Here is a 26,241-nt window from a genome sequence, read left to right as displayed (position 1 = left end):
TTGCAGAAGGTTCTGCGCCAGTCATTCACATCTTCTCAGTTCAAACGAGATCAGGGCAGATGGACTTTTGGTTTTTAGCCAACGATGCAATATTGTAAAAAAGAGAAACATGTCGGTTCTTGGATTAGAGAGGGTAATCTGCAGTTTTCATGTTTTATGTAACTTTGGAATAGTGTGCATGTTTGGTAGCTGTCCACACAAATGCCCAGCACGTGTTCAGTGTAACTTCTTAATTGGTAGTGCTCAAAGGGATGCTCCATATGAAGACGAGAGAGGGTCATGTTAAATGGCGTCCATACACAGCCAACATCTGGGAGTGTTTGGTTGGATACAATCAGACATAGTATGGAAGTTGTGCCGCTGTGTATTATTAATTCATCAATAACTAGCTCTCACAAAATTTCATTTGTCATAACCATTTTGCTTATACATACATTTCCTTCTCTACTACCATTTGATGATTTAAGGGTATTTGATTGGTAAGTGTTCCTACAAGGTTTTGGGAAGGCCCTCCACATGCTGTAATTCAGCTCATTCACCGATTGCTTTGGTTCTGCCATACCATGGCAGTCGGTGTATAGATCGATAGATAGATAGATGAATGATTGGCGGCCCAGTGGTAAGTGTTGTTGCCTCTCAGCAATAAGGTCCTGGGTTCGAACCCCGGGGTTGTCCAACCTTGGGGGGGGGGGGGTCATCCCAGGTTGTCCTCTGTGTGGAGTTTGCATGTTCTCCCCGTGTCTGCGGTGGGTTTCCTCTGGGTGCTCCGGTTTCCCCCACCAGCAAAAAGACATGCATGTTAGGGTTAATACTCCTGTCTGTGCCCCTGACCGAGGCATGGCAAGATGAACTGGAGTCGGTCCCCGGGCGCTGCACTAGCGGCTGCCCACTGCTCCTAGCTACACAGATAGGATGGGATAAATGCAGAAAAAGAATTGCCTCACGGGGGATTAATAAAAGTAGTTAAAAAAAATTATAGATAGAAGTTTCTTATCTTTCACCAGGAGGGGGCAGTGGTACGTATAGACCCCTTCATAAAGGCGTCAGGCTTCAGTCTTGAGCTGAAGGCCGCAGAAAGAAGCAACGTCCACTGTGACCTCCAAACTCACACAGGTTGCTCGGTTTGTGCAGTGAGATAAAACAAATGGGGGGGGGGGATGACACGCCATTCAAAGTTTTTTTTAAAGTCAATTTATGTTTTCACATCCTCATCATGACCTGTGGCCCATTTAGGACATCAGAACTCAGCTTCACAGCTACAGCTTTTCTTGGTCATTGCTGTTTCAGTCCACCATCAGCATGTTTCTGTTCCCCGCGTATACTCACCAGCCTATGTTAAAAAATGTCCTTATTTGAAACTATTCCTTTTCAGTTTTGAGTTGAAAATGGCTTCATTTGTTTTCTCTTGGTTTTCCAAGTATCAACCAAGTAGGGTACTCCATCCACTTGCTGCTGATCCAAATAATGTCAATTTATTTCATTCTTCACCACATAACTATCACAGATGCAATTTTATGTCCTCAAATTTGATGAAATGTATCAGCTGTAGTTGTTGTCGTAAATAATCTTTACACCCAGACTGTCAAGATTATCGGTAACGAGGTGATTAGTTTGGTCCATTTCCTTTGGGTTGATCTCCTTGGTTTGTGCAAGCGTCACAAAATCTCTTGTAAGCAGCTTGGTTGGATACCAAATAAGCAGCTTGGCTTGCTGAAATCTTGTCTGTGACTTCATCCCCTACAAGGGATTTGCTGTGAAGAACTTGAGCAACTACCGTATCAATAAAAGGATCAAGTTGTGGTTTTATACAAACGCAAATGACAGAATCCAGAACCAAACGCATTACACCAAAACATAGTGAAGCACAAACACATGTAGAATGACGGTACACCAGGCATTAAAATCCTCAAGTTAAGAAGTCCGTATGTAATTCAACAGATTTAAATTGATTTGATAATCATCACTAAATGAAACATATTGACATTCGCAAGATAAAAACCGTTGAGTAAACATGTACACTTTTACACACACACACACACACACACACACACACACACACACACACACACACACACACACACACACACACACACACACACACAGAGTTCTGCTATTGGTTCTGCATCCTCTTCTGCTCCAGTATCATTTTGAGCTCTGAAACCAGTGCTCTGTTAACAATGTCCTCTTTGCTTCTCCCTACCTTCCTTAGAGGCTTGGCTGCCACTCCAGCTGATATGGTGGGCACCATCCACTGTCTCTCCCCTGCTATATAGGAGGGAGGTGGTGGGGGCAGAGAGGGGGCACAAGGCAGTGGAGCCAGGGGCCACTGTCTGACTACATTGTTGTTATAGTTGATGTTCTCAACGACGACCTCCGGCTCTTGCTCTTGCTCTTGCTCTTGCTCCACGACACGGAACTTCTCTCCAGGGTTCTCCGGTTTCTTGAAGGGGTTTTTGAAGGCCCAGGTCTGCCTGCTACGTCGCCTCCTCTTAATACGCCGATTGGGCAGGATCCGGTTGGACTTTTTGTTGCGCATGAATATTGCGGTGGAGATGACGACTGTCACTATGACTGTGAGAATAATGATGCCAGCGAGCATGCCTAGGACTTGCAAAGGGTTGTTTCTACCCTGCATTAAAAATGATGCCAAAGGCCCCCCCCTGAGTTGGGTCTGTAAAAGAGCACAAGGAGAAGTCACGTCTATGGGACTGAAATCATAGACTGCCAGACATAGTAATAATGCCTTTCTATTAATTGTACTGCATGCATTATCATTTGGCCTACGAACTCCTTTCTATTATCTCTCATTTATTGTACTGCATGCATTATCATTTGACCTACGACAATATACTGTATGAGGCGGCAGTATATTGCTCCTACATCGCTCCTACAAAGCCCCAGTTAAATGCACATGTGAGTTACTGGCTGTATTACAGCATGCTCTGGACAGTGTGGCATCCATGATGATGATGATGATGATGATGATGATAATGATATTGGTTCAAGAATAAAAATGTTTTCCTTCTGGGTGCTCTTGTCAATGGGACAAACTTGAAATGATGACTATCATAAATTCAAAATGATCGCTGACAAAATGATAACGTTTATGCAGTTGGCTTTCTCTCATTTTGTCAAGACAAGATCAGAAGGGTTAATTGGAGCACCCATAGCTGAGGCCATTCAGCGTTGCATTTGAGAACGAAACAGTATGAACTCCTGTCTAGCTTACGGAGCATAACGCATTTTTTAAAACTGTGTTTTGATCGATCCTACCGAGTGACACCTTGGGATAGGTGAATCAAATCATGGAGAAAACCGATAAGTCAAAATGAAGAGGGTGGTACATATTGTGCTTCTGTACTCTTTTACAGACACAACCCTATCCTGGTACAACAACTTATTAGATTATGCACTAAGCATTCAATTCTGAGTATCGCAGAGTGGGGGAAAAAAAAAAAAAAACAGTGCTGCGGGATGATCTCAAGGCAAGCTTCATTTATGGCACAGGCCTCCGTGTAATCTTTCTGATCTTGCCCTGAGATGTGACGCGTGACTTTTTCACAGAGCTCCAGTATATAAGTGTTGAAATGATGATTGTCAATAAAATGGCGAGGATGACAAGGATCAAAAAAATCCCAAACACAGCCCCTGGACGTTTCCTTAGGCCCAAGAGGTATGAGAAAAATCTGGATTTGATCTGAAAACACAACAATAGTATGTGAATGAGGTTTAACTGATTAATGGCTGTCATCACAACTACCTATCTGATATCTTGGCCTGTGTTTACAACAACAGCCATGCTAACAATCACATCCATATTTAGGGTTGTAACTAGTAGAGTACATTTCAATGTTCAAAAGCCAATTTGAGGAATGTGTTCTGGGAGTTGCATTGCAAATTACTGATAAAAATGATATTTAAACCTTCAAAATTTGGAAATTTATAGGGATTAAGTGTAAAGTATGTTTCTAACTCCCACTAGACATCGGGTCCAGGTAGATTTGAGTGGTTTTTTTTTTTAATTGGCTTTTCCCCCCCTTCCAGTTGTACTTGGCCAATTATCCCACGCTTCCGAGCTGCTCCGGTCGCTGCTCCACCCCCTCTGCCAATCCGGGTAGGGCTGCAGACTACCACATGCCACATGTGGAGTCGCCAGCCGCTTTTCACCTGACAGTGTGGAGTTTCGCCAGGGGGACGTAGTGCGTGGGAGGACCACGCTATTCCCCCCAGTTCCCCCTCCCCCCCCGAATAAGCGACCCGACCAACCAGAGGAGGCGCTAGTGCAGCAACCAGGACACACACCCACATCCAGCTTCCCACCCACAGACACAGCCAATTGTGTCTGTAGGGATGCCCGACCAAGCCGGAGGTAACATAGGGATTCGAACCGGCGAGCCCTGTGTTGGTAGGCAATGGAATAGACCGCTATGCTACCCGGACACCCTGAGTGGCAGTTTTTTCTTCTTTTTTTTTTTAGGAAAAGGTCACATGGGTTTCATTTGATATACAGCTACTCTCTTTCCCAACTTACCGCTTCAGTGATGTCAATCTTGACAACTGCAGTGGTGCTGAAGGAGGGTTGGCCCCGGTCTCGAGCCTGGACCACCAGTGACCAGGTGCAATCCTTTTGCTTTGTGATATTCTGGACAATATCTAGTGACTTAATGTAGGACTTGAGCACAATCTCCCCAGTGTCAGCGTTAATGTCAAAGATGTTATCTGGGTCAGCTTTCATGATGGAGTACTCAATGACATTGTTGGGTTCCTCTGCATCATCATCTATGGCCTACAGAATGAGTTTCAGAAAGACAAGAAAGACTGAGGCATTTTTTGAGGCATTACCTGGCCTTAAGTTCACAGCACATGGTCATGATGACTACTGTATTCGTGATAAGAACACACCTCTATTTTGACTGGTGCTCCAATGACCATGGTCTTCTCCAGAAAGTTTTCACTGAACTCGGGCGGATGGTCGTTCAGGTCCAAGACAGTCACAAAGACCTCAGCCAGGCTGTATTTTCCCTCGGCATCCTCTGCCTTTACATAGAAGTTGAACTTGGATCTCATCTCTGCATCCAGACTCGCCCATGGCTGGGTGTATATGATCCCAGAAGTAGGCTGTATCAGGAACCTGAAATTGGAGAAACGTCATTTAGATGTCACATCACAGAGACAAAATTTGAAATATGCAATGTTTAAAGCTACAATCCTGAAGATTTACATGCAGATAATGCCCTTTTTGATGCTTTATTTCCCTTGTGCATTGAGTACAAAAGAGAATCCACAATAACGCTTTTGTAATTGCATATTTTAATGGTTACTGTTGAGTTGGACTTCCCCAGAAGTGATATGGTGCGTAATATTTTATATCACCACCAAAGCAGGCAAATACAGAAGAAGGATGCAGGTAGTGACAAAACCAACAACTTAAGGTTATAATCCCAAAAAGATCTTAATTTTTGTTTAGTTTACTAACAACCAAGGTGATCTGTAATGGATTGCAGAGTTGCTTTAGGACTTCAAAAGAAAAAGCCTGCAGTGCTATTTTGAAGACAAAAAAAAAAAACAAAGACATGACTGAAATTGGATTTCTAGCTAATGATGTTGCAGTATCTGTTAGTTAAAGGTCTTTCATGAATTTGTTCTGCCATGTCTGCTTGCTAGCCACAACTTAACTTCTCCCTGAAAATCACCTCCCTTCTTCTTCCACATTCCATTGTTTCAATGTAAAACATACGATGCTCTGTGTCATGTCATTTCTGCCGTATTGCCCTCCTTGACTGTAATCATTAAAAAGAGCAGGATCTCTGGGTAGCATAGCGGTCTATTTCATTGCCTACCAACATGGGGATCGCCGGTTCAAATTCCCGTGTTACCTCCGGCTTGGTCGGGCGTCCCTACAGACACAGCTGGACGTGTCTGCGGGTGGTAAGCCGGATGTGGGTATGTGTCCTGGTCGCTGCACTAGCGCCTCCTCTGGTCGGTCGGGGCGCCTATTCAGGGAGGAGGGGGAACTGGGGGAATAGCGTGATCCTCCCACGCGCTACGTACCCCTGGCGAAACTCCTCACTGTCAGGGGAAAAAAAGCGGCTGGCGACTCCACATGTATCGGAGGAGGCACGTGGTAGTTTGTAGCCCTCCCGGATCGACAGAGGGGGTGGAGCAGTGACCGGGACGGCTCGGAAGAGTGGGGTAATTCGATGGGTACAATTGGGGAGAAAAAGGGGGAAAAAAAGAAAAAGAAAAAAAAGCAGGAGCAAAAGTTTTCATAATTTGCGTGTCAGTGGTAAAAATATCAAATTGGACACGTGTATGCAAGTAAATTTTTAAGATTGAAATTTTAATATATCCTGCTTTCTAGTCCATTCAGCAGCCGGAGGTTAAGCACCATGCTCAAGGGAACATTATCGGTAGTGGGCAGAAGGGACGCATTACATTACTTACATTACCTATACCTACTGATGTCTTAACTATATAACTAATACCATGAGCCTTAAAAAGGAATAGAGACAACAAACTGTCTATCTGGAGGACGTCTGCAGTGAGTGAGTCTCCTAAATAACAATAAATAATATGTTACGAAATAAAACTGCAAATTACAGTGGTTTCCAGTGTGTCCCTCTTAAACAGAGCGCTTGAAACTTGTCACAGATTTATTCCCCTAAATTCAACCCAAGTGGTCTAAATTTGTTTCTGTTTTTCAGCTTTTTATTGCCAATTTTGTTTGACACACGTCATGTTATGCACGTTGTATGTGAGAGCAAGATCACAATACTTATCAGTCACTCCTGCTATAGCCAATGACTGTGGCAGCACTAACCGGATGGGCAAAGCTTGCTTTTTTTTTTTTTTTTTGCAAAATGAAGGAATAAACACAACGAATTAATCAAGTACAGCTTGATTTTTCCTGACAGAAACCAACTGGGTTCATTATTGTATGAATTCTGTAGGTAGACCGATGATTCCTAGAATGAGACCTATGCTACTGCTGGAATTCAATATACAGAACAGGGATAGGAGTGGATATTTCAGTGTGTCTTGCTCAGTTATCTTCTGTGACTTTGCAAGGTAAATGGAAGCAAAGAGCGGTCTATTTCTTCCTCCAATCCCATTAGAGGATTTGCAGATGGAGGGACAGCAGGCAGAGCTCAGGAGTGCAGCATGGCAAAGTAACGTTCCATCAGAGGTTACCTCGGTAAGATGGAAGTTATCACATACATACGGTCGTTTTTAACATAGTATATTACGCACACCCACCCACACACACACCCACACACACACACACACACACACACACACACACACACACACACACACACCCAACAGGAAATATAGTGTCACAGCTCTTGATAAAAAAAAAAAAAGGTTGGATTTAAGGGCAAGTGACACCGTTACATAATATATGTTTTTGACCAAAAAGTATTCCCTAAGCTGAAAGTATTCCAAGTCCCTCTCCTGTGCCTAAATTACAAATCCCTTTCCTAGAAGCCATTTAATGTTCCATGTTTTCTCTTAAATCATTGCTGCAAAACTCATGATTTGCCCACATAGCTCTAAAAATTCTCCCACAAAATAAACACAGAAAACACCCCAAAAAACAAACAAATGACATTACATGTTACTGCTCTCAATGCCAAAAGGGTGGCCGGGAAAGCTGCAAGAAAAAAGATTTAACACATGCCGACCGACTACTATGTGTCTGGGAATATTACATTATATTGGAGCACTGGAGGGTGTGCTCCAATTATCGGGGCATCACACTGCTCAGCCTCCCTGGGAAAGTCTACTCTAGGGTGCTGGAAAGGAGGCTCCAACCAATAGTCGAACCTCGGATCCAGGGGGAACAATGCGGATTCTGTCCTGGCAGTGGAAAAACGAACCAACTCTTTACGCTTGTGGAAGTGCTGAGGGGGGCATGGGAGTTTGACCAGCCAGTCTACATGTGTTTTGTGGAGTTGGAAAAGGCTTATGACTGTGGATCCTGGGGCACTCTGTGATGGGTACTGCGGGAGTATGGGGTACCGGGACAGTTGCTACAAGTCATCCGGTCCTTGTATAACCAAAGTGAGAGCTGTGTTTGTATTCTCGGCACAAAGTCAAATACGCTTTCGGTGGGTGTTGGACTTCGCCAAGGTTGTCCCTTGCCTCCGATTCTGTTTGTGATATTCATGGACAGGATCTCAAGGTGCAGCCAAGGTGAGGAGTATGTCCATTTTGGGAACCTCAGAATTTCATCTCTGTTCTTTGCAGATGATGGGGTTTTGTTGGCTTCATCAGAACGCAACCTCCAGGGCACACCGGAATGGTTTGCAGCTGAATGTGAAATGGCCGGGATTAGAGTCAACACATCCAAGTCTGAGGCTATGGTTCTCTACCGGAAAATAGCGGATTGGCCCCCTCCGGGTTGGGGATGAGTTGTTGCCTCAAGTGAAGGAGTTCACGTATGTTGGCGTCTTGTTCACGAGTGAGGGTAGGATAGAGCGAGAGATTGACAGGTGGATTGGTCCAGCATCAATAGTCATGTGGACGTTGTACCGGACTGTTGTGGTGAAGAGGGAGCTGAGCCAGAAGGCAAAGCTCTCAATTTACCAGTCAATCTTCATTTCAGCCCTGACCTATGGTCATGATCTTTGGGTAGTTATTGAAAGGGTGAGATCACTGATACAAGCAAGCTGAAATGAGTTTCCTCCGTCGGGTGTTTGGGCCCAGCTTTAGAGATAGGGTGAGGAGCCCGGACATCCGGAGGGAGCTCAGAGTAGAGCCACTGTTCCTTCGCGTCGAAAGGAACCAGTTGAGGTGGTCGGGCATCTGATTAGGATTCCTCCAGGGTGCCTTCCTTTGGAGGTTTTCCAGGCACGCCAACTGGTAGGAGACTTTGTGGAAGACCCAGAACTCACTGGAGGGACTACATGTCCAATCTGGCCTGGGAACACCTTGGGATCCCCCAGGAGGAGCTGGAGGGTGTTGCTGGGGAAAGGGACATCTAGAGTGCCCTACTTAGCTTGCTGCCACCACGACCCGACTGTGGAGAAGTGGCTGATGATGAGATGAGATGAGATGAATATTACATTATGCCAGCTTCCCAATGTTATTCAGCACTGTTCAAATTGCACTCTTATAAGAGCTTGCAGTTTGTCCAAATTTAGGCATTTTGGATTTTTAGTACCTTTAGTGGACGTCAGGTAGGAATGTCTGAGGAAATATTATCACCTGCTTCATTATTTCAGTGGTAAGGTGCATTGGGTGCTAAACCAAAACTAAATGCAGGTACCATGGGGTCTCTAGTTGAAGGGATTATGAAAAAAGGGCATGCTGACAGGTTTGAGGTTGTTTTGTGGTATGAAGGCAATTTACTGTGATCAGCCAAAGAAAAGACTGGGACCTGAGCCTTTTATTTCTGAAGTTAAATTTGGAAATCTAATAAAAAAAATCTTTAAAAGAAAATACCAGGAAATCCTCCTGAGCATCTAGGGTGCATGGACGAATTTAAGAAATATGCAGGACCATGTAGAAATATGACGAGGATCTGCTGCAGTGCACCTACTGGCCCTCTTTAGTCATAGATTTCAAGGTAGCATAAAAGCCAACTACAGGTCTAGGAATTAATGCATTCGTATTAAGTGACCTGCAGATATTCCTTTCAGTTTGAAATATTTCATTGGCATCACATATTTTAAAACAGCCATCAGAAAAGACATTTCAAGTAAATTACTTCACCAACAAATACCTAAAAATACCTAAAACTCTGGAAAAAAAGATATCATGCATTAATTAAGGAAAACATATAACAATTTTGTGTTTGCAAATGTTAATATTTTACCAAGGTCATTGTGTCTCAGACATTTTTGGTGAATAGTGTGGTCTTTTTTTTTGCCCCTCTTGATAAATAGTCAGAGAATCAGCCGCTAATAATGTTGCATAAGCAATTGTGTGTGTGTGTGTGTGTGTGTGTGTGTGTGTGTGTGTGTGTGTGTGTGTGTGTGTTTTTTGTAAGGGTTTTATTCTGGTCTGCTGGAACCTTATCAGCTGGTTTTCTGCACCAACACTGAGTTTAGGCTCACATAATCACCACATGTGGACACATGCACGGAAAGAGCGAATGCAGCAATGACAGAGAGACAGAGAAACATGAAAGACAGACAAGGAGAAAGAGAGATAAAAAACTAGACATGTAAATGTCACTAGTCTTTGTGGTATAAGTGTAAACAAAGAACAGGCCAACAATGGGGCCACTTTCTGCAGACTTATCTAAGTCATGCTTAAATACTCACAAGTCAGCCCCTGAACCATAGATGGAATATTTCACTTCTCCCCAAGTCCCCGAATCTGGATCTGCTGCCTGTAGACAAACAGACAAAAGATGAATAAATATGTTATATGTTAACATCATGGCAGCCTGCCTTGTACATATTGCATAGGTAGTATAGTTGATAGGACAGGTTACATAGTAACTGGTACAGTATGGAAATCTATGGGAACATACTGAGCCAAATGAACGTAATATTGTCTCAACTGAGGTTCAAGAACAATATGCTGGTCAGCAAACTACGACGCTTGCAATGTACTCACATCATGGAGGCTTCAGTCTGGGGTTATTGACCTTACTGTAAAAGCCATCTTCTTGCTCTCCTCTTCTGCTATTCTCTTTTTACTCTGTGTGCTACCATGTATTGTCTGATAAGGGTGCAATGCCTCAACAATAATCTCTCTATTCCTGAGAAATTCTTTGGCTCATTTTCATTTCCTTTGTTGACCTGAATGAATACCTGGGGGGGGGGGTGGATGGTCACTGTGGAATCAGTTAAGTGAAAATAGATACTTTATCATTGCCATGCAACAATGTTGGTGGTTATTGATTTAGTATAGCATGGTAGCTCGGTTCCAGTGCAAAAAAGAAAGAGAGAAAAACAAGCGGCCCCATAAACCATTACAACAACAAACACAAAAAAGGACAACACATGAATGGGAGAATATGTATAGTGAATATACATGATATGTACAGTCCAATTCCCCAGAATCAATCTGTTGTGGCTTGGTACATGATGTTACGGGAATCAGCTATAAAAGGGACGTCTCTTGATGTCATAGGAACATCATCGTGTTATCAGCTAATCTGTCTGTCTCATTGCAGGAATGCCATGTTTGCCGTCTCTCTGTGTCCAAGGTCACTGGCTGGCTGTTCTTTTATCTGATTGAAATTGCCTGGGATCACAGTGATGAGCCTCTGTGGCGTTTATGCAAGGGCAGGATTTATTAGTGAGCCTGCCGTTGCCCCCAGCCTCCGCAGGGCTGATGAACCACAGACAAGGACAAACGTTTCACCATTCGCTGAATGTAACCAAGCAGTTTGAATCGATGTTAAGCAACTCAGCGACATAACATAATCAACATAAGCAGATTTAGAAATCGCTTTTCCGTCATCACTAATGTTTCTATCATGCAAAGGGTCCAAAGGAACCAAGTAAAACATATATATTTCTTGTCATACATCATTTATATTTTTGGCCATGGAGGATAGATACTGCCCATATGGTAGATGGAAACTGAAAATTGCTCGAAAAAGAAACTCAAATTGAATGGAGAAAATCAGACAGGCATGTCAGTCACACATGATGTTTCTGTGCATATTTTTGTGCTGCAGCTGCATGTGCTGCTAAGTATTAGGATGAAAAAAAAAATCAGGGAATTTGGTGTTACACAACGAAATGAAAGTGATAGCCATCTGGCAGCTTACCTCCCCTAGCTTTTATCTACATGTTTTCACATATTATCCCAACTGCCCAAAAGTCTACATTTAGGGAATTAGTGGCTCTCTCTCTTCAGCGTTTTGTTGAAATCAGCATTCCTCTTCAGTCCAGAATGAATGACGTAGACTCATGAGGGCACGTATTTTTAGCCTGGATCAGCACTCACCGTCACTGACACAACGTTGGAGCCACCAGGTGAGTTTTCAGGAATCCTAGCTATGTAGTAGTCAGAGGAGAACTTTGGGGCGTTGTCATTGGTGTCCAGGAGACGGATGACAATGTCTGCCGTGGCACTGAATCTCTCCGGCGTATCGATTTCGACTGCAAGAAGCTATAGGAAAGAAAGAAACGGGAAGAAGGGGCAAAAACATGCCGCGTGTTGGTCAGACACTACCTGTACCACTCTGTAAGATATCGACATCATCTGGCAAGTGGTAGCCCAATGAAAAAGAGCCTATTTTACACATTTTAAATCCCTTTGTAATCAACTTTCATGACTTTCTTTCACATACATGACAAAATTTGAGAACGTGATATGGGCTAACCTTGTATGTGAGGACTTGATATTTTTCATAGTCCATAGCAGCAGAGTCCTCCACTAGGATTGTAACTTGGGCTTCATTGAGAACAGTCTGAGGGACGACGCGCAGCATCCGCCCGGGTCCAATTAGTTTCAGATTGAATTTAGCATTTGCGCCCTGCAAGCACACAACGTACAGCAATGCTTAAGATATTTGTATTAAAATCGAGATAAATCTTACATGCTGATTTCTTTTTCAGCTCACTGCAGATCACAGTCCACTCATGACATCCATGCATGATCTTATTTGAGCTACATCTGTAATGTTGCCAAGGCAAACCAATGTCACACAAATAATTCCTCTAGAATTTTCCATTCAATCAATGGGAAGCCCTGTATCTTCTGACAGCAAACATTGTCTCTTATTATCAAATTGACAAAAATCAATAGCCTAGCTGTCCCAGTAGTATTATTCCTGATGGAAGATAATATTTAATGTTAATACAGTATGGAGAAAGAAAGGGCTGATGTTATAACAGTATTATCAGAGGTTATGCTTGAGGTGAACATCAGCTGTTAGGAGCAGGATCTGGAATTACAGAGAGACTTGCATAACAATGCAAATGGTATGTTAACAGGCACCTCTTAATTTGGGTTGGCTTGCTTTAAATTTTATGTAATTTCAGAAGGGAATTATTATGATAATGGCCTTGGCTTTAATATCATATCACAGAGAGCAAGCCAGACACTGAGCCTGCTCATTTGACCACATTATAATATTGTGCAGAACGTTGATGAACTCAGTTCCTCATTAGATAAGAACTATCATCAAATATCACCAAACTGTTTATATCTATATATAACTATCATCTATATCTACGTCTATATATCTATATCTATTTCTCTCTCTCTCTCTCTCTCTATATATACACACACACACACACACACACACACACACACACACACACACACACACACACACACACATTTAGATAGATAGATAGATAGATAGATAGATAGATAGATAGATAGATAGATAGATAGATAGATAGATGCATGTTAAATATGAAATTTAACATAGTACAATATGATATAGTTTAAATAGCATTACTTCATGACAATCCCTACTGTTATTGTCTTTTGGGTAAGTGAGGTACAGCATCAAATGCAGCAATATAACTTGTGTATCACTATGTTGAGAGTTGACATCTTGTATACAAAAATGTCAGATTGGGATAAAGTAAGGAGAATACTGTATGTTAGATTAATAAGAGTTACTTCACCTGATCAGAGTCATTGACAGTAATCTTCAGACCCCTGAGTATCTCTCCTTCGGGCGGATGTTCATACATGGTCAATTCAAAGATGGTCTGTTGGCCCTTCTCTCCATAGAAAGTGGGGGGATTGTTGTTCAGATCAACCACTCGAATCACAACTGTGGTTACCCCGTAGTCTGCGAGCTTGTTGTCTGGGTTTACTTCTGATGCCTGGACACATGGGTTGATAATTAGCTCAGTCACTTCACAGTTCACAAACTCTCAAGATTCGGTATTTTCTGGGCAAAATAGAAATTATTCAGTTATGCAGTCCTATGTGTGTGTGTTAATTGGGCATTTCCCATGCACAACATGAGGTGTCAACTTTTTGGGATAGCAAAAATTGTGCGTGGTAGATGGATAACATGGAGCCAGGATGAAAGGTGCGAAATAGACAGCTGTAAAAAAAAAGCAATTATGTGCTGGGCAATTAAAAAAAAAATTAAGAATACTTTATATAAATAACGTATTGGTAAATCTGTGGTGGTCGCCTTTTTGCTCTAGCACCTCGTAACAGAACTGGTTGCGTGGGGTGCATCTTACCCTGACTTTAATGTTGAATATCTCTCTCTTCAGATACATCGGGTAAACCAGCAGCATGATACAGCCGCTGGTCTTATTAATGCTAAAAACCCCATCATCTCCTGGAAAGACAAGTAGCAAACATAATGATAAACACTCCCATCAAACCTTCACTCTACACAACAAACGTCTGTTGAACTTTACACTTCATCCCTCACTTTATCTCTGACAGATCTGTATTACATATATGTAAACATAATATACTGCAACTATGAACTGATATAGTTAGTGCAATTAGCCAATGGTTAAAATATGTCTTTTGTGAAGTCTGCAGGGACGATGTAGTGCTTACCGCTGTCAAATGAGTAAACGATTGGATTTGGGCTTCCCACATCCCCGTCTTTGGCCAAAACAGTGTATATTTCAGATCCCTTGGAATGGGGGAAATACCAGAAAGTTTTTTTGTTATTGAACAAACCAACACAATGCAGAATTGATGATTAGCTGTAGACACATAATGTTGATCATGACATAACATAATATAGGAGCTATGATGAAATATATGTAATCGATAAAATGTCTTTCAGATATTCAAGAAAAGCTATGGCGATGTTACAATAGCAGCATTCCTCAGAAATAAGAGCTGTCTAAGAAAAGTTTTTTTTTTCCTCCCCAATTGTATCCAGCCAATTATCCCATTCTCCCGAGCCGTCCCAGTTGCTGCTCCACCCCCTCTGCCGACCCGGGGAGGGCTGCAGACTACCACGTGCCTCCTCCAATACATGTGGAGTCACCAGCTGCTTCTTTTCACCTGACAGTGAGGGGTTTCACCATGGGGACATAAGCACATGGGAGGATCACGCTATTCCCCCAGTTCCCCCTCCCCCCTGAAAAGGTGCCCCGACCAACCAGAGGAGACGCTAGTGCAGCAACCAGGACACATACCTACATCCAGCTTCCCACCTATAGACACAGCCAATTGTGTCTGTAGGGACGCCCGACCAAGCCAGAGGTAACACGGGGATTCGAACCGGTGATCCCCGTGTTGGTAGGCAACAGAATAGACCGCTATGCTACACAGACGGCCACGTTAATTTTTGCCCTGCACATACTGTATTGGACATTTTACAAACCAATCAACATGTCTCTTGTTTCCACTCTTACTTTGTGTCCTCATGCAAGCCAAGACATGTTTCTGCTTACATTGCATGCATATAACAAAGGATCCATCACTGTAATCACGGTAAGACTCTTATCACACATGCAACATCACACTGTGCTCTTAATCAGATCTTGTCATTTGCACTGCAATGCCCCGCTGAAATTTAACAAGACATTTGTGTGGATCCGCTCATTCAAAGCCGCTTGGCAGCTGAAGAACTCACATCAGCCAGGAGGCATGCAACGATCTGCCGCCTCCATCCAATTAAATACTATGAAACTATGAACTGAATTTTATATAAGCCCGCTCATCCAGGAAGTGAATCTGACCTGAATCGTTTCCATACAGTAACTCTCACTCTACAGTCAGTGGCAAAAAGAAAAACGTATGAAAAGTCCTCTCATGGGTTTTGAGAATAACTTTAAAAAGATGTTTACAAAATGACTAAAAATTCATGCAATGTACATTGTACTTGACCAATTACTCCACTCTTCTGAGCCATCCCAGTCATTGCTCCACCCCCTCTGCCGATCCAGGGAGGGCTGCAGACTACCACATGCCTCCTCCGATACATGTGGAGTTGCCAGCTGCTTCTTTTCACCTGACGGTGAGGAGTTTCACCAGGGGGAAGTAGCGTGTGGGAGGATCACACTATTCCCCCCCAGTTCACCCTCCCCCCTGAACAGGCGCCCTGACCGGCCAGAGGAGGTGCTAGTGCAGCGACCAGGACACATACCCACATCCAGCTTTCCACCCACAGACATGGACAATTGACCTTTCGCAAAGTATAGCCCCATAATGGTGCTTGTCCAATCCTACCTTAGCAACGGTCCATCAAGCTTTCAAACACACAACAAAATGCTGAAACGGTGTGCCTATGGGATCTGCAAATCGGATACTAGATATCTGAAAAGTTTGGAGGGAGTGTAATTTTCTTTCCCATCCCGAAACACAGAATGCAAGAAGCGCAATGTCGGCAATAGATTTCACAGTATAGCAGACCCCATGGCCAGCTTAATCCATCCAAAATCACCAAAAATACCTGTCTGCTCCAAGCTAAGCTTGCTACTAGCTATTATTGATAGCTAATACAGCTAACGTATTATTACAGTTACTTTTACCCACACAATGCGCTGATTTCTTCCTTCATGTTTTGGTGTTTTCCGGCTACTTCCTGGATAGTTCTGAAATGCTTGACGGGCATAGCAACAGTAACTAAGGGGGGCGGGACTTTGTGAAAGGTCAATTGTGTCTGTAGGGATGCCCGACCAAGCCGCACAGTATAAACTTTTAATTTCAGATAGAAAGTGAATGATGATGTGACTGAAAGATGTAAACATACTCACCGGTGCAGACACTTCATAGACGTAGCCGAAGTATGGCGTACCGATAAAAGACGGTGGAGTGTCCTGTTCGTCTATCACGTTGATCGTCAGTGTAGCCGTGGATGACAAAAACTGTTCCTTACCATTGAAATTTCCACCACCGTCCTAAAACAAACGTCATCCATCTGTTATTCAATGGCTGTGATCACAGAGGCCCTAGACATAAGGGTAGTTTTCTTATATATTCATTCATTCATTCATTATCCAAACCGCTTATCCTGCTCTCAGGGTTGCAGGGATGCTGGAGCCTATCCCAGCAGTCATTGGGCGGCATGCCGGGAAACTCTCTGGACAGGCCGCCAGTCCATCACAGGGCCAACACACACACACACACACACACACACATTCACACCTAGGGACAATTTCTTATATATTCATTTAATTCATATAATAATATAGTATTTAATATTTATTATTATTATTATTATTATTGAATATTATATTATTTATCATTTGATTTAATGTAATATTTAATCTATATTAATTTATATTTATTTAAAATTTTTAGATATTAATTTATATTTAATTTATATATTAATTTCTTATATATTTCACTTAAAAAATGTTCAGGCACAGGGCTGCAATAAGAACAATGTCAGGATAAAATGTAAGGACAAGGAGAAGTTTCTCTAAGGAGGGGTTTACTGCTGGTGGAGGTGTACCATGAAATGTCTTGGGTGATTTTCTTTGACTCAAACATCTCTTTGAGTCTCTCTCATGAAGTTAGTATTTTCAATGATTGCACATGTAGTGTAGTGCAGAGGCAGTTTCTGCTTTACTGAAAGGCCTTCAGAAATAAATGGTGGCTAATTGACAGGTTTGACCGACAATAAAGCAGAACAGCATTGTGTAGCAATTCATCATATCACCATTACCTTTGCAACAACTGTGACAAAGTGTGTCTTGGATTTCTCGTAATCGAGAGCCTCTCCAGGTTTGATGCGAAGGACGCCGCTATGTCTGTCTATGGCAAACAAACTGGACTGAGCATTCTGCAACAGAAACACAGAAAAGATAATATCAGATGATGAACACAGATGAGGTTGCAGAATTAAAAGACTGTTCTGTCGAAACACCTAAAGCACGTTTACTGCCGCCCCTCACGTGAGCCATCATGAAAAGTGGTCAGATTAATGCATAAAGACAGTGCACTCAGCAGCCACTTGAATTAGGCCACATCCTGTATAAAGTCTCTCTATCTCTGTCCGTTTGGATGTAAAGCATCATATGCCCAAGGACAGGGCAGGCAGGTGAAAGCCGCTGTGTCCAGATGTGCACTGCATCACTGTCACTGCAGGCCAGCTGTTCTCTGTTCCTAATAGCCTTAAGTGCAACCTAACATTCTCTGCACCCCCACCGCCAGAGCAGCCCTCCAAGCCTCCAATACCTCACACAAATGTAATTGTGATTTAATCTCACTAGCACACACACACGTGCATACACATTTAAACATGGTCTTAAGTCTAAATGACGCTAACCTAATGAGGTTATGTCTACTGTCACACTTTTTTTTTTTATCATGTCCAGTATAGCTGTAAAACTGGCCAGTTTTGCAGTGCAGTACACTGCAATGCAATTCATTTTTTGGGGGGGGGGGGCATATGAGCATTTATTGCAGAGTGGATGTGAGTGCGAGTGTGAAGTGTGTGTGCTTTCTTCACTTGCTACCTGGAGGTAAAAGGTGACAGAGCCCCCTGAGCCCGTGTCTCTGTCCACGGCTTCAACTTTGCAGATGCTGCTTCCGGACTCAGCAGTCTGAGATGGACACGGGAATACACACATTAACCCAGGAGAACACAACATCAGGAACAATCACACAACAGCCCGGTTTTTCTTGACAAAGAAATATGGATTACAATTGTTTTAGCATGTGTCCTAGATATGCAGATTAATCACTCTGTCTGGAAAGACCTACAACTGAGTTCGTGTTCAACAGTTTTAGATTTACAAGGGCACAGGTCAATGGATGGCAAAGCAGCAAATAGAAACAAAAAAAACCCCCAACTTACACTCAGAATGTTTTTGTTTTTTTTACCCGGGGGTAGTGGGTTACTTACTTCTCGTACATTAATGATTGAAGGCATGTTTTGAAATTCTGGTCTTTCATCGTTTGCATCCATTACAAATACTGTGACTCTTTCCACCACCTGTAAAAAGTTGTAAACATGATGCGTGTGTTAAGTTGATTCAGATTCATTGTAATGGGTGCCATATGATTTTGAGGGTGCATTCAGGTCCTGAACTCAGCACATACCTTGCTCCGTCCATCTGTGATGCTAACAAGGACTTCAATAGAGTCCTGTTTCTGAATTGACAGTGACAAAGGTGATATAAACCACAATTTAGTAGGCATAATAAATATTTCATTATTAATTTTTTTTATTTACTCCCCCCCCCCCTTTTTTTTTCTCCCCAATTGTACCTGGCCAATCTCTATGATCTGTCCCAATTGCTGCTCCATCCCCCTCTGCCGATCCGGGGAGGGCTGAAGACTACCGCATGCCTCCTCCGATACATGTGGAGTCGCCAGCCGCTTCTTTTCACCTGACAGTGAGGAGTTTCACCACGGGGACGTGGCACATGGGACGATCATGCTATTCCCTCCAGTTCCCCCTCCCCCCTGAACAGGCGCCCCGACCGACCAGAGGAGGTGCTAGTGCAGCAACCAGGACGCATACCCACATCCGGCTTCCCACCTGCAGACACAGCCAAGTGTGGCTGTAGGGATGCCTGACCAAGCCAGAGGTAACACTGGGATTCGAACCGGCGATCCCTGTGTTGGTAGGCAACGTAATAGACCGCCACGCCACCCGGACGTCCCCAACATATTATTTCAAAAGTTAGCACAATTACTAAGTTTGACAAAAATTCCGACATTGACCCTGCTAATTTTGGTTCTGTGCCACAGTCCCCTGTAATGTGTGCATGAAGGTTTACCTCTCTGTCCAGCTTTTCCACTAAGGTAATGGTCCCAGATTTGGGGTCCACTCTGAAGTATTCTTTGGATCCAGGTTCAAAGGCAAGGCCATACGTCACCTCGTGCCTTTCAGGGTCTGTGCCATTAAGAGAATAGATCTGTGTACCTACAGGAAGACGCTGTGATTATTCAAGTTTTCAAGTTTATTTGCCATACTATATGAAAGCAGGTTTACACCTATTCTCATAAGGAAATGCTTGTTTTGCTGGCTCAACACACAAATGGGGAAATAGAGGTACAGATAAAAGTACTCAGAGAAATCAGTGCAAGAACAGGATATGTACAAAAATATGTACAAAAAAACAAACAAACAGTCAGTGCAGATTTGGATGTACTTTCAGCATGATAAAACGCAGAATGCTTGGCACACAAATCATGGAGCATTGCTGTTTATGTAGCACAGTTGGTTTGTTGTTAGGGGTTTTTTTTTGCACAGAAGTGTTCAAATTTAAACATATATATCCTCACAATGACAAATATAAATTCTACAAATAAAAGAGGATAACACCATTTCAGCTCCAAACATTGTACCCAGGAGTGGTCTTGAAGGGGCAATATGTTAGTTTATCTACTTAAGCAAACAACTGAATAAAAATAATACATCCACGAGTCATATAAATATGCTAATCAAAGTATAACATTTACCAAAGAAAAAAATTAAATTACCCATTCATTTTTATGTTTTGTTTTTTTAAATCGACGGCTCTAACAATGTTGTTATGTTGTGGTCTAAGTTGAAACGTAACACCAGGTCCAATGTGAGAATGTAAACCTTAGCAAACAATTTTTTTTTTTTTTTTGGTGTGGATCCTAATTTAGTTGGCTGTTCAGGCTGTATACTCCCACGTGGGACCCGCTGTTGCTGGCAGCCATACCAACATGTACCCTGGCTCTGCCGAATGACAGTAGCTAAGCAAGTGTGGGCTTGGCTAGTACTTGGATGGGAGACCTCCCGGGAAAGCCGAGTTGCTGCTGGAAGTGGTCTTGGTGGGCCAGTAGGGGGCAGTCATCCTTCTGGTCCTAATAAAACAACAAAAATCAAATCCCAAACGCTCCAGTGCAGTGATGGGGACTCACTGTGGTCATTGAATATCCCATGGCACTTATCGCAAATAGTAGGTGACATTCCCACCCTGGCTCTGTCTCCATCTGGCCACCTAATATCCCCCTGTGTAATTGGCTCAATAATTCCTCCCTCTCCACCTCAAGCTGATATGTGGTGAGCGTTCTGGTGCAAAATGGCTGCCGTGCATCACCCAGGTGGGTGCTACACATTGGTGGTGGTTGAGGTGAGTTTCCCCCCTTCAATGTGAAGCGCTTTGGGTGTCTAGATAAAGCACTATATAAATTCAATCATTCATTCATTATCCAAACAAATTATCCTTTCTCAGGGTCGCGGGGATGCTGGAGCCTATCCCAGCAGTCACTGGGCAGCAGGTGGGGAGACGCCCTGGACAAGGCCACCAGACCTGTGATGGTCTGACGGCCATCACTATATAAATATAATAAATTATTTTATTCAAATTCAGACCACAACATAAAACTAGATGGGTAATATAATTTGTTTTGGGAAAAGCAATACTTTGATTAGCATACTTACACAAGTCCCATGGATGTGTTATTTTAATTTAAGTGTTTAAGTTGATGAACTCGCATATTAAGCTGGTATTAGCAAAATAAAAGTTTGAGAGGAGCAGGTGGTGACCTGACACCCTGACTGATGGGAGATGTGGAGGGACGGCTGCACCTCGGGTTCCTCTCAGCTGGTAAATGTACCTCATGTCAACAGGTGGTACAAACAGATTTCAGCCTCCTGATGGGCATGCTGCTGTGAGTCCGCGCATGCCACACCACATCTGCTCATCTATCAAAGACAATTTGACATCCTGTGCTCTCAAATTTTGGCAACCAGAAGAAGCCATTTCGTTGATTGCATGTTGTGTCAGCCTATTAGCAGTTTAAACTGAATGCCCCGTGTGTCAGAGGTTGATCTCACCGACAGCCGTGTCCTCGGCGAGGCTGAAGAGCGCCAGGTTCCCGTTGTTGCTGTAGGGCCCATTGTCAAAGAAATGGGGAGCAAAGTCAGCTTGAGCTACACGGAAAGAGAGATATGAAGACAAATTAGTTTTACGAATTTTTGCCTTCTAAATTGCTATTTGTTATTGTGCAATACAACTAATCTTATTGTTGTACCAAGGGAACAGAAGCCTGCCATCCCCCATGAATAATGCTGTACATCTCTGGAAAATTCAGTGACTTCTCTAATTTTCAGAACGTAGAGATGAAATGCATCATATTGGATGTCTGTGTGTGCGTGTGTGTGTGTGCTTTTTTTTCAAAATTGCATTTGTGGTGACAGAGACATCGCATGACCAACAAATTCACCAAACAAGTAACCCAGCATCTCTCTCACCCAGCCCTCATGAATGAGCTATGTTGCACAACCCTTGGGCTAATTGTTGTTGGAAATATACCAAGGCTATGTGGTGATAAGTCTCATTCCTCCCAAATGTTTTTTACATATCTGAAATATTTTGCATGGCATGGTCAGGCCAACAATGTGGGATCCACCTTAGACTAAGCAGAGAATCAGCAATTCTCCAGACTAACGTGGGGGATGTGGGAACGAGACACGCCACTCAGTCACTAAGTCAGTGGGATCTGAGACAGTATCTAACACGACACACTGGTGCACAAACAAACAAGGTGGCGCTCCCCTTGAGGAAATAAGCGCAATGCTGGTAACGCTGAAATGCGATGGTGAGCTGGACTAATCCCCCCAAAATTAGTCAAAACTTGATAAGCAGTTAATGAAACAGAAATCTGAACATAAAATTAAAATATGATTCTTTTTTTTTATTGTGGTTTCACCTTTGAGCCAATTAGTGTAATTTTGAAAATGCACCAGAGGTGATCTGCATCATTACCCCCGGGTAAATAAAAGTGCAAACAGCAGGGTATTAGAGCTCTCATGTGACAAATGGATGAATGAGCAAACAAATGAACACTCAGTTGGAGACCACCACCAATACCACCACCATCACCGGCTGTTATGCTGTAACACCGACCACTGTGGTTAGACAAAGAAAGCTTACACTATCACTAACACCACCTGCCTTCTCTATCCCTTTGACCAGGATTACAGTTGGGTTATGTGAACATCCGAAAATATCTACTCTGTGCATAGGGCAGAGATCCCTAGTGGCCGAAATAATGGCATCTTAGCTTGTGACCCGACATGAGATTCACAACAGTATCTGTATCATGTCATGTTACAGAAAATGATGAAACAAACATACAGATAACGCATAAAAAGATAAATTATTGCAATGAGCTGAAGGTGTGACAGATGTAAACTCACATGTCACTGTAAGGGCAAGTGGGCACGGGAGGGTGCATGCATTGAAAACAATAAAACAGAAGTCAAATTATGTCAAAACAACAGACGCCACATGGAAGAAGACGTTTAGACACTCAACCGCTGACAAGCTCTCCGCTGTAACTGAACATCATTTACACTCAGAATAACAGCAGCCGATGAGGCAAGCAGAGAATTAAGAAGTGGGACTCACCTAAGCAGACGTGCACTGATAAGAAAAGCACTGAAAGATGTAATTTCTTTACATTCTTCATCCTAAAAAAGCGAGCCAGGAAATTGCACCATGAAGAGGGCTCAGCGGAGAGTCCTATACATGAGCTGAGGTGTTCTTAAGGTGTTTGTGGACAACTTGGCAAAGGCTGAGGCAGATGCTCCCATGCTAATCCATCTTAGCCTTAAAGAGCAGCTCTCGGACCCCCTCTGTCCACCTGAGCTATGGCTCTCCATTCAGTCTCTTCACATGACTGGAGCACGGGGCAAGCTTTCTGAAGCTAGATGCTGTAGATATATCCTGCACGTTATGTGCGATTCATGCTTTTAGCTTAGCCGCAAAACCCTTCTGCGCAACTTTCTCACATGATCATTTCAAAAGTCGTTTTCAACTGTGGAGGAGATGCATAAGTGGTGGTGAGAGGGCAGAGATGCCAAGGTAACGAATGTAATTTTACAAATGCTGTCTGAAAAATAGCAGTTTTTCTTAGAAATATTCAGCATTATATGATGTATGATCCTGATCAATAAGCTGTTTATAGTCGAAAAAATTGCAGTCATGTCACTTATACCGGCAAGTATGTAAGCCAATATTCAATTAGATGTTTTCTGATTAAGTATTGTCATAATCTCTGCATAATGTTCTGCTTTTTGTTTGTGTTCGTATGCGATGAAATTGTTTGATAGGCTGGCTCAAATACTATAAACCTTCTACTGATGTCTATGTGTTACAAAGTGTCACTCATAAATTATGTCCGAATGTTAAATTTGTGATCTGCACGTGGAATAAAAACAACCAAGACATGTAATGGTGTGTCAAACTTTTTTATTGGATGTTGTAGCGGAATTACAAACATGCTAGCATATTCACAACTCGGGTCAATGATCGTGCATGCAGTCCACAGCCATCTGCTGCTTTGGACCAAGCAAAAAAAAACTCACCCCTTACTCACAATACAGAGGATGATGCTCGGTGTTGTGGTAAATGGTCAGTTAAGATTACTCTTAGTTTGCATGGGATAGTGAGAATCATGCAAACGTGCAGACTGGGGTCATTTAAATCCAGCAAAAGCAACTCGGACATTCACTACACGTGTTGGACTTGTTTGTGTTTACATGGGGGCGGATGTGTACTTTGTCTTGACGCTCCCAAGCTGATAATATAAATATTCCTCAACACAAACCAAAACCTTGAGGCATCTTTTTCAACAACAGCTTTAATAGACTGGGTGTTTGCAGGGAATTCACATTTTACCTGAAACTTTATGTGGTTGTTGACTCCTTGATGATATTGGGTGTCTTTTTTTACCTCTTTAGGAAATAAAGACTTGACTGGTAAACAATAACAGTGCAGTGGAGCTCATCTCTGATTTTAACAGACATGCCAGGATGACTCACTGGAAGTCACTTTGTGGGTTAAAACAGCAACTTTATTCAGAGATATGCTTCTTTTCTCTCTTTTTCGTTGTTGTTCTTTCTTTCATTTATAGAGAAGCACGCTTATTGAAAACCTTATTTATCAAATTAACCTTTCCGGGACTTTTTTTGCATAGTATTTTAGGATACAAAGCTGCATAATCTTCTTGTTTGATAATCGTATTTGCCTGTGTGGGGCACTCTTGCAAGCAGGTGTTATATAATAACCACCAGCGATCCTCTTTCAGCTGACAACAAAGATCTCAGCCCTTCAGACACCAAGTCACTGGTGGGTTATTTCTTTACTTTAACTGTATGGCACATCTCACTCTGTCAATGGTACCCATTTACTCTCAACAACAGCAGCACCCATTTTCACCATTTAATACTGTTCACTGTAGTGAATGCACTGAAGTGCAAAGCATTACACTAACAGCTCATACAGAATATGGCGCTATATCAGTTTGAGCAGTATAAATACAACATGCATAATTATATATGCATATTCTGGGATATACATAATTATGTTGTACCTTATGCAGCTCTTAGCTTAACCCGCAGCTGGAATTGCATACCCTGCTGCTCTCTTTAAGATAAAAAGTGTGCCACCATTCACATTTAGCAGATTTTAGTGAATTTTAGAATCACATAACCATTGCTTAGTAAGAAACACTTTGAAAATGGCCCATCTTGACGTCTCCACCCATTAAAAAAAAACTTGTGTATATAAACAATATAAGCTGCAAGACAACTGTTTGATGCTGTAATGCACTAACAAAACATGTTGCGTGCAAGAGGATTTACACACATGCATAAACCTTTTACTGTACTTTTTCATGTAGTGAAATTAAATCTACTCTATAATCCAGATGTAGCTGTCAAATGTATAGGGTGCTGACCTTGGGCCTCGGGTACACATACCGCCATCCTTTCTGCAAAGCAACACACGCTTTAGAGTGAAAACAGAGCAACAAAAGGTTTGAAAGCCAAAAGTTAACATGTAGGAACAAATGTGTATAATTTAACGACTTGTCATCAGTTCAGAGAGATCTGAAAGCTAATGTACAGTCAACATTTTATCCAAAGCACTTTGTTGACTTTTACCGCCTGTGATGTACAACATAAGGATGTTTTATCATTACAAAAGATTACCTGTCAGGTGATCTCAGTACATCAAAGGTTAAGGTCATGGTTTCAGGTTTAATTCTCATGGTCCTGGCAGATGGCCGGCCTACAGATTAACCCACTGTGCTCTAATTCCTGCTCATCTTGTAATGCACAGGGCCTGTGTGCCTGGAGACACAGAGTCAATCAGACATGGACGCACAGTGCAATTAGCAGAGGCATTACTGCCATGCACAAACAGAGCCCAGTAAACTGGAGGTCATTTTGGACAGACTCATAAGTACCATTTACATGCACAAAGGATTTACCGGGATGCTCTTCAAAACTGACCATAGACTTCAAAAACAATTACTTTTTGAATATCGCACATGATTCTATGCATTGAGCTGTGATTGGCTTTAACTCTACTCTTTGTACCCAATCTCAGCAGTGAGGTTTGATAAAATATGAAATGAGGCATCCGGGGTAGCATAGAGGTCTAT

General features: G+C 42.5%; 1 protein-coding gene across 1 annotated transcript; it reads right to left on the bottom strand.

Annotated features, from left to right (window-relative positions):
• Positions 1 to 2,110: 2,110 nt before the first annotated feature.
• On the bottom strand, positions 2,111 to 23,262 carry cdhr1a (cadherin-related family member 1a). The gene is made up of 17 exons (XM_056291440.1): positions 23,202 to 23,262; positions 21,626 to 21,721; positions 19,590 to 19,735; positions 18,907 to 18,957; positions 18,710 to 18,799; positions 18,321 to 18,407; positions 17,528 to 17,644; positions 16,614 to 16,757; positions 14,458 to 14,536; positions 14,127 to 14,227; positions 13,551 to 13,754; positions 12,293 to 12,445; positions 11,914 to 12,078; positions 10,272 to 10,339; positions 4,903 to 5,131; positions 4,532 to 4,786; positions 2,111 to 2,671 (listed from the first exon to the last, which is right to left on the bottom strand). The coding sequence occupies exons 1-17, from the start codon at positions 23,260 to 23,262 to the stop codon at positions 2,111 to 2,113; spliced, it is 2,607 nt and encodes an 868-aa protein (XP_056147415.1).
• Between the last annotated feature and the right edge of the window lie 2,979 nt (positions 23,263 to 26,241).

The sequence above is a fragment of the Lampris incognitus genome, chromosome 13 (genome assembly GCF_029633865.1).
Source record: "Lampris incognitus isolate fLamInc1 chromosome 13, fLamInc1.hap2, whole genome shotgun sequence".
In the NCBI taxonomy this organism is placed as follows: Eukaryota; Metazoa; Chordata; class Actinopteri; order Lampriformes; family Lampridae; genus Lampris; species Lampris incognitus.
This window is presented reverse-complemented; position numbering and strand designations above follow the sequence as displayed.